The sequence below is a fragment of the Magnolia sinica genome, chromosome 14 (assembly GCF_029962835.1).
Source record: "Magnolia sinica isolate HGM2019 chromosome 14, MsV1, whole genome shotgun sequence".
Lineage (NCBI taxonomy): Eukaryota > Viridiplantae > Streptophyta > Magnoliopsida > Magnoliales > Magnoliaceae > Magnolia > Magnolia sinica.
Genome location: NC_080586.1, coordinates 14,446,087 through 14,455,647, shown reverse-complemented (window position 1 = coordinate 14,455,647; position 9,561 = coordinate 14,446,087). Strand labels below are relative to the sequence as shown.

Below are 9,561 nucleotides of genomic sequence, written 5' to 3'. Positions count from 1 at the left end.
CCACTCATGTGAAAATATGAATGTTTTTTATTTACACTAGTAGCTAGCATGGGAAACTGATTGGGAGTATGGTCGAGTTGTAAAAGCTAAAAAATAAATGTTGTTTCTATTGAGGGAGTGAGCCCCCATGAAGCTCTTTTTATCAACTAAAATGGCAGAGAGATAATATGTTCTTTGTTAATTCAAAACGTGTCAAGTGTTCTCTGGTAATTTAAAAACACATTTTTGTCATTTCAGTCCCTTGTAGGGTTATTTGCATGCTGCTTCCTCAACATGTTTAGTTAGAAGATGTTTGGTCTTCTATTGAAAGCTGCCTGAAACAGCTCAATAGCAATCCAAGTAAACTTGAACAGATAATCTCTGAAGAGAGAAAATAGGTTTCAAACCCCACAGTGATCAAAATTTTCCAAATTAACTCAATGGACAAAGTCAACTTACCAATACCTAAAACCAGCTTTGGCATTTCAGGTTAACAATTCAACAGTCTCCTTCTAATTGAAATTTCCAAATCCCTTAATGCATAATATCTTTCATTTGTGTCAGAATTCTATGACTTTGTAAAAATGAATAGCTTAGTCTTTGGTCTTGCAACACTTGAGCACATCTTTTTTAATCGTAAGTTACCAAAAGTATTATTGAATATAGATGCGCTGTGGCTGTCAAATATAGGATATAGTTACGGACGGGTTTGGCAGAAAGGCGATGTACCCAAATATTTCCACTTCCACCTGCCAAAGTATTTAAATCTTATAATATTTGACTCTGAGCCAAATTTTATTAGATCAAGGTATTCTTCCGAATAAGCTGTCCGATCCCACAACTTTAGTGCATGGTGTTTGGTCTTCTGACAATAAATAGGTTGTTTAGATGTTGTGGGAAGTATGTGGAGATGCTGTGGTATTCACAACAGCGGGATCCAACCTATACTTGTATTGTCTTGGTGTTGGTAAATATCCTTAATTCCTGAAAAGGTGTCAGTTTAATCTTTTAAGATTCATTGCGAAGTCCAAGATTTACAGCAAATAGCATGTATTGCCAATAAATCAAGTGTGCAATCAATAATCATGATCAGAAATGGAGATAGAAGAATGCATCAAATCTGCCTAATCTACACTTCTCATGTGCTATCCTTGAGGATAAATGTAGGTCCTCAAGGATAGCTATGCTTGCAGGGATATGGTTTTTATGGCAGGAAAGGAACAATCAGTGTTTTAGGAATCGTTTGGGGCAATTAGAGGAGGTTTTTCATAGAGCGAAGCTGCCTGTGATAGAATGGGCAGTGGTCTCAAAGGCTGTTGATCGATTTCCTGGTAGCTGGGCTGAGCTATAATGGCTCTTGGGTTTGTTGTATAGTTTCATTTTTTGTATATTCTGGCTGCTGCCTTTCTCTTAATAAAATTTGACTTCAATGTTAAAAAGTAAAAAGAAAAAGAAAAAGACAAATGTAGGTCCTCGTCTACTTCTAGCCTGTCCGTTAGAATTGATATTCTTGTCGCTATTTACGTTGATTAACATCACAAGAACTAGGCTTAAGAGTATCATTGTCGCAGGATCACAAGAACCGGGCTTAGGAGTATCATTGGCACAGGGGTCCCATACATCAGTAGGTCACTGAACTCTCACTGGAAGCGTACCTTGGATCCCCAACTTCACAAGTTAACAAAGCTCAGTTTAATGATACTGATGCTAACACGATTGGCAAATACTCCGCCTAGAAAAAAAAAAAAAAAAAACAGATATGCATCTAGGTTTTGAGAAGATGCCGTCACAGTTCTGTTTTTCATGCCCAGAAGCTTTATATTTGACAGAACAACATTTTATTGAAAAATCTCCTTTTGCAATACTGGTGTAATCTCTCCTAACAGCATGAGAATTCCATCTTTGTATTCTTCCATCATGGTTTTGGTATCATGAGTCGGGTCTGATTAAGTAATGACCATCAATCTTGTCAAATCGCATATGCAATTGTGTGCAATCACATATGCGCGCATAATTTTTTTATATCCTCGTACACATCTTGTTTCATAAATTCTTCTTGACGTAGTATACTATCGCATCTCTTTCTCGATTGTTTATCCATATACTCCATGATTTTCCATTGGATTTCTGGAGTAATTTTGTCACATGTACTTGCATTTGACTTTGGTGTATATGCAAGGTGGTGCTTGTGCCGCACAATACCACTAGAACCCATATACTCACATAACTCACATACTATGTGAGTCTTATCCATAGCACTACGAGAGTGCCATTACTTCCAGTATGGGTCATTCGACTTAGGTTTCAAAGAGGAAAGATTGGGAAGAAGACAGTGTATTGATTCTTCTTGTTGTAACTTGTAAAAACTAAAAACTAAGGACTAAAATAAAGACTAAAGAGTAAAGATTAGAGAATAAATGCCACAAGAAAGATGGGAGAGGGAGAGGGAGAGGGAGAGGGAGAGAAATAAAGCTACACTTAACACACTTCCACTAGTACTTGACTACTTGTAGACTTGTTGTAGTCTTGTTACTCTTGTAGAAGAGAAGAAAGGGAGAGAAAAATAGAAAGAGAAATAGAATGTAGAGATAGAGAGGGAGATAGAGTAGAGAGAGAGAGAGAGACTTGTAGAAGAGGAGAACAAAACAAAAGAAAAAAGAGAGAAAAAAAAAAAGGGAAAGAAAAGGAGTGAGTTACACACTTGGAAGAGAGAGAGAGAGAGAGAGAGAGAGAGAGAGAGAGAGAGAGAGAGAGAGAGAGAGAGAGAATGAATTACACTTAGTCACTTACACAAGTTACAACAAAATAAAAGAAAGAAAAAAAGAGGAATTAAAATAAAATAAAGAGAGAGAGAGAGAGAGAGAGAGAGAGAGAGAGAGACTTTGTTCACTCTAGTCTTTAGTCCTTGTCCTGTAGTTGAGACTTGAGACTTTCTTCACTCTAGTCTTCGGTCACTCTTGTCCTGTACTTGTAACTTGTAACTTGTAGGTTGGCTTATAGCTTATGGCCTACACTTGAAACAAAATGTAAGAGAAAGAGGAAAAAATGTAGAATGTGTTATGTAAGAGAAAGAGGAAGAAAGTGTTATGTAAGAGAATAGAGACTTTATTCCCTCTCTATCTCTACAAAATGTAAGAGAGAGGGAAAAAAAAAAAAGAGATTTAAAGAAAGAGAGGGAGAATAGAGACTTTATTCACTCTAGTCTTTAGTCCTTGTCTTGTAGATGAGACTTGAGACTTTCTTCACTCTAGTCTTCGGTCACTCTTGTCCTATACTTGTAACTTGTAACTTGTAGGTTGGCTTATAGCTTATGGCCTACACTTGAAACAAAATGTAAGAGAAAGAGGAAAAAATGTAGAATGTGTTATGTATGTAGAGAGAATAGAGAGAGAAATAGTGATATTAGAATATAATATGTATGTAAGAGAGTGCTTGAATGTATTGTTGAACACTTGAACTTGAATCTTCCTTTAAAAGAAATATTAAAATTAGAAGAATGTAAGTGAGAGTGCTTGAATCTTGAACTTGAATCTTCCTTAAAAAGAAATATTAAAATTAGAAGAATGTATGTAAGTGAGAGTGCTTGAATGTTGAACTTGAATCTTCCTTGAAAGTGCTTGAATCTTGATCTTCTAACTTCAAAGGGAGAGGGAATGTGTGTGTGTGTGTGTGTGTGTGTGTGTGTGTGTTTGTGAGAGGGAGAGAGAGAGAGAAATTAAGACCACTTGGAATTAAGAAATGTAAGAAAAGAAGAGAGAAAGAGTTTTGGGGGTGAGAATATTGCAAATGGAGGAGCTTTGGAAGCCTTTTTATAGGCAAAAAGTGTTTTTTTTTTTTTTGCAAAAAATAAAAATAAACTAAAATAATGTACCAATGGTAAGATTTCTGATCGTTGGCCTATATGCAATCACATATGCTTAGTGTTTGAAGTATCAGTATCACTGCAAGTTTCGTTAGCTAGGGATATGGAAATAATATCGATATCGCTGATAACTAGAAATGCGGGGAAACATAGAAAAAAAGGTGGAATTTTTAGTGAAACTTCAGGAGATGCTAAAATACACATTTGCATGTTTGCAAAAAGAATGCATACATAATAAGTTTCCATTTTATGGGGGCATAAAAGCATGTGCCGTTGTAAGAAATCAGTCTAACCATTCCACTTAACCATCCAACCTTCCATCTAAACATCCATTGATATTGTAGAATATCAACAACACATGATGTTTTGCCAAGAAATCATCATCAACCGGAAAGGAAACGAAAGATTGTGGTGTCAATATCATAGATGTTGCGATAATGATAATATTGAGATATTATCAATATTATCCATGACAAATTGACATTGCATACAACCACGTGCCCAAAAAAATGATTTTTTTTAAATAAAATTTTTTTTGTTGATATTGATACGTTGGCGATATTATTGAAATATCGTTGATAGACTTGTGATACAACCGTCACCTATAATTTACATGGTTGAAAATATTGGCAATACGTTGGTGATATCGATACATTGGCAATACAAGTATTAAAGCCCCTTGATATACATTGAAACACCATCCCCATTTGCATTTTTTACCTGATTACAACCATCCTTATGTTGTTGATTACTATGTGTAAGCATATATGTTTTGATTCTCAAACCCCACATCAGAAAGATGGTTTATCACCAGTCTTGCTCATTCCTTGTACATAGCAGCGAGAGATGAACATTTTCTTGTCTCTTTTAGATAGATCTCTTTTAGATATCTTATTTGTTTTGATTCTCAAACCCCACATCAGAAAGATGGTTTATCACTGGTCTTGCTCATTCCTTATGCATAGTAGGGAGAGATTAACATTTTCTTCGTGATTCTTTTAGATGGATCTCTGGACGAGATTTTTTGAAGTTTGGCTTATGAGCAATCTAACCCGAAACCAAAAGTTCAGTCTACCTTGAGGATTTCAAGCCTACTTTATCTTCTTGCTCCTTTGATGTTATATATAGAATACAACATCAACTAAATGGTTTCAAGCGTTGCGATGACAAAAGATAATGTATGCTTGTGTGGCTACCTTTCACAGTTGGGTTTTATCTCCTTCAGCTTCTCCTAGTTAGCAGATTTGAACAGGGCAGCAATTCAGCAGACCACATGACTTAGTGGTTGTCATTTTCTTTTCTTGTTGTTTTTATTTTTTATTTTTTATTTTTTATTTTCTTTCATTTATAGTTGAAAAAGCAAGACCCAAGCCTGTTTTAACTTGGAATTTCTCAAGGCTACGTGTAGGACCACCTATACAGCTTTGGTAGATGTAGCTTTTTGTCCTACATGCAACTTGCAAAGGGCTGCATGAGGAAGCCTCTTGCTTTGTTGAAATGGAGAGCCACAAAGGCCTTGCCCTTGGTGAGAGGCAACACCATATGCATATAAAGCTTGTGTGAGAGTAGATATCTCTATAGGATGAATGAGGAAGGCAATGATGCAATCAGAATTTTGATAGCTTTGAGACAAAACAACCTACCCACATAAGGCCTACGTCTGGTCCCCTGTTTCTCTCAAAATTGCTTTCATCAGATGACATAGGCATTGAATCAATGGCTAGAAAACATGGATGGTTCTTACATATTATACTAGAAAAGGTCTAATCTTTGATATGGGCCATCCATCATGTAGTTCCACATCTTTGATTGTCCATCTTTGCAAAAGTCACAGTCCTTGATTATACTAGAAAAGGTCATTATTGGCATCGATGGCCCATCTTGTAGAGCCCACCTTTAATTGCCCATCTCTCCCAAAAAGGCTTTGCTTTTATGATATACTTTTATGATTAATGGCAATGAAAATGGATTATCCATATTAACTAATACTTGGAAAGTTTGATCATTAAAATGGACTGTAGATCCTCTCAAAATTCACTTTGGTCGGCAGATGAGTGGCTAGGAAAGAAGGATGCTCTATATTGACTATACCATAGAGATAGTATCATTTATATTGACCGCTCATCATAAAAGGGCCATCTATGGTAGCCCATCCCTCTCAGAAACAGCTGTGATAAAGGGGATTGTATAACCATCCTAACAGTGGCTTGAAAAATCAGTTCTGTACTTGAAAAAAAAATGAGCTTTGTTGTACACATTGTTTTGTGCATTGGCACCCAAGGAGTGAACCGGGCCTCTTTGATGGAAAGCTCAGAACTCATACACGTGTTTTATTGGCACGTGCCACATGTGTGTGGGTTAAGAAAAACTCTCATGAAGATGGATCCTTCCTCACCCAAGATTATCTGTACAGTAAATAGTCCAACTTGAAGTGAGGAGGACCACTGAATTGATGAGCATGCGTGAAAGCAGCAACTTGTCTTGTATTCTGCAACTTCTTTTTGAATGAAAAACAAAACATCCATCTCAGATCTCATCAAATAGGCCAGGCTGCTTCAGTACAAATGATCATATAAGAATCCACATCTAGGCCCACCTAAACCCACTTAGGGACCAACGGGTTGGGCCGGGCTGAGTGTGGCCAGCCTGTAAATACTTGAACTGAAATGTAAATAAGTTGGGATTGGGTTGGCTTACTTGATAAGCCCTTTACAGGTCAACATAATTTTCATTGTTTCAATGCAAGAAAATTTTCTTTCTCATACAGGATATTTTAAGAAGATATGCGACTTTATTATTTGTCTAATCCATTTATGTACAAAAAAATTAAAAAATAAAATCTCGTTTTCAAGAATTAATAAACAAGCAGTAAATGTGAGGAAAGCTTATCTCTAGTTTACTGCATGTGGGAACAATGTTACTTATTAGTCTCACATGTGCCAAATGTGTTGTCATGTATGACTATCTACATTCAAGTTACCTACATACGCTCCCAATAATATTCAACTATCTTATATATGTTATATGTGTCAATATACACATGTACTTATAAATGCTACATGTGCTACCATTTATCTTAAGCTTCCCCACATATGCCCTTTGAGTCACGTCCATTTCTACTCCTTGCTACAAAGTGTTTGAATTGCCTGTAAGACAATGGGACCTAAATACACAACTTAGACAAGCTGTTGCAGACGCTATGCTTATGGCCCCTAAAATGAACAGTAAATATACAAAAGCTAGGATCCGTTTTCCTACTCGGGGACTTAAGGTCACGGAACGTGTCACCCATTGGCCCCACATGCTAAGATCATCCAATGATCAGTACCGCGAATGATTCTCACCATCACTAAGTTCAGATGAATGGAGAGGATTGAAAATTAAACTTTCGCCGACTCACGATTGAGCTCTAGTCGGCTCCAGAAAACAACTGTGATAATCAAGTCAAAAACAAAATAAAATTTCAAGCAGGCATGGGAACGGCCAGGCCTATTCAAAATATCGATTTTGCCTAGCCCACGCATGGACCATTGATAACCTTAAGGTTGAGAACATCATCAATGCATGATTATTAGACCATAGCTTATTCATTATATCACTGAGAACATGGATGGTACAAATTGTTGCAATATCTCAGTATGTGGGCCCCATTGGGGAGTCACATGGTAGTGATCCTAGCCCTAGACAGACAAAACGAACACTTGCAACTTTAGAGGCAGTGCTCAAAGTAGATATATGAAATGTGGTGCACCCAAGTCAAAAAGAGCTGCAGCAACATGGCCTCTCCTTCTCTATAAATTCACTATCTGTGCAGCACTTCAGAGCACATCAGTTTTCCATTTGATCATCGGTTCAATTCCCCTTATCAAAAACAAGCCAATGGCCTTGAAATCTCTCCTCTTTGGTTCTCTCTTGCTAGTCGGGGTGGCAGCCCCACTGGCTGTTGCCCAGCTCGGCGGGCTTGGGAACCTCCTCGGTGGACTCATTAACATCCGAGGCACTATTTTTTGCACCGTCAATGGGAATGCAAATGGCACATCAACACCTGTATTTCCAAGTCGGTTCAATTTTCTTCAAGTGTAGTATGAAGATTGCATTCACATTTTACCATTAAGCATGCTTAGGATAGAGTAGTATGAAAGATTATCAAGGACCAGACCACAATTAAATGTTGACGAGTCCAAATCAAATTCATGTTTTTTGAAAATTTTGAGTGTGGTGTGTGTGTGTGTGTGTGTAGCCGAGCGTCAGCTGCGCACCAGTTCGCACAGAAGTTGTGCGAACTTTTTTGAGAACTCATCATACTTGTTATGACTCCAAAGTCTGAACGGTCCATACTTTTTTGAGAACTTCATGCCCACACACACACACACACACATATAGCATTATCGAGCTGTGTCAAAGCTTTTTTAACCTAATAGTGTCTCCACAAATCTAGTGTTGTGTTTTTCTTTTAATACGAATGTTTTGAATTCAACATGGTATTAGAGTTCAACATGGTATCAGAGTGTGAAGATATTCCTATAAGTGGTATCAGAGTATGTGGAAAATTCTAATCATTCCCATGACCTCTTAGTTGTGACAAGTGAAGCCCATGATTTGTTAAACTAGACCATTGGTCAACGGCATCTGTACATGGATGGGCAATGCCCCGAATATCTCCTGGCGACCAATCGTGGCATTTTTTTAGTTGAATGTGGGTTGTTATATTTCTCCTCTTAACCATCTCAATGAAATTTTTTTTTGGTGCATAGTCCATCCATAGAGGAAGCAAGTGGCATTTTTTTAGTTGAATGTGGGTTGTTATATTTCTCCTTTTAACCATATCAATGATTTTTTTTGGTGCATAGTCCATCCATAGAGGAAGCAATTGACCGATGATTTGGATTATCAAACCATGGGCCCCACTAAACAGAACTAAAAACCCATACATGCCGTGCCATGTAAAGGCGCATGTTTCATATGGCGCATGATTTATTTTTATTTTTTCGTTTTTGTGACAATTGTATTTACTCTACTATGCACTGGTTTTTTCAGATGCTCAGGTGCAACTACAATGTGGGAATACAGTGACATCCAGTACAACCACCAATTCTGCAGGATTATTTACTATGCTGTTGGACCCCTTAACGACGCTTCTATCATCGCTCTTGAACGATTGCAAGCTGGTTGTCAACACACCTCTCTCCACCTGCAATGCCATGCTGCCGACCGGCCTTCTGCAGTCGCCGTTGCAGTTTCTTGGGAAGACCCTTCAAGGGATTTTGGGCATCCTCAATGTGGGCCCCGCCGGCTTTTCACTTATCCCATCTAACTAGGATAGGGAATGGCACGCTTATTGTAATTATCGCTTATAAACCAGAAGATTAGATGGTAATCTTCCCTTTGCTAGTGTTCTTATTATCAAATAACGCGACCGGTCATCGTCAATGTGGATCCCGCCAGTTTCTCCATTTCCTTTTAAGGATTAAGGGATGGCCCGTTCGTTTTAGATATCCCTTCTAGATATGAAGAAGATTATTGTATTGTAATTTCTGTTTGTAAGTGTTCTCTTTGAGACATAATATCAACCTTGTTTGCTGTTGTGGTCCATAGCATGCTGTCTCAAAGTGATCATTAGCAAAATGTCGAATGGCAAAGAATGATATAGGCACTGTTTGTGTCCACTCCAGTTTTGATCATTAAGAAGATGGTCAAAACTCGGTTAGAGAAATGGAAAC

At 37.7% G+C, this 9,561-nt stretch overlaps 1 protein-coding gene and 1 long non-coding RNA gene across 2 annotated transcripts; both read left to right on the top strand.

Annotated features, from left to right (window-relative positions):
* Positions 1-701: 701 nt before the first annotated feature.
* Positions 702-1,936, top strand: LOC131225135 (uncharacterized). The gene is made up of 3 exons (XR_009161210.1): positions 702-736; positions 859-946; positions 1,147-1,936. It is a non-coding gene; the product is annotated as an uncharacterized LOC131225135 (long non-coding RNA).
* Positions 1,937-7,503: 5,567 nt separating this feature from the next.
* Positions 7,504-9,433, top strand: LOC131225134 (phylloplanin-like). Its single transcript, XM_058220579.1, has 2 exons — positions 7,504-7,898; positions 8,879-9,433. The coding sequence occupies exons 1-2, from the start codon at positions 7,577-7,579 to the stop codon at positions 9,157-9,159; spliced, it is 603 nt and encodes a 200-aa protein (XP_058076562.1). The 5' UTR covers positions 7,504-7,576; the 3' UTR covers positions 9,160-9,433.
* Positions 9,434-9,561: the final 128 nt, after the last annotated feature.

Excerpts from the sequence above, each read along its gene's own strand:
- LOC131225134 (XM_058220579.1), top strand. The coding sequence starts at position 7,577 with ATGAAATGTGGTGCACCCAAGTCAAAAAGAGCTGCAGCAACATGGCCT. Across the intron at positions 7,899-8,878 it reads ATCAACACCTGTATTTCCAA|ATGCTCAGGTGCAACTACAA; the intron begins GTCGGTTCAATT and ends TGGTTTTTTCAG.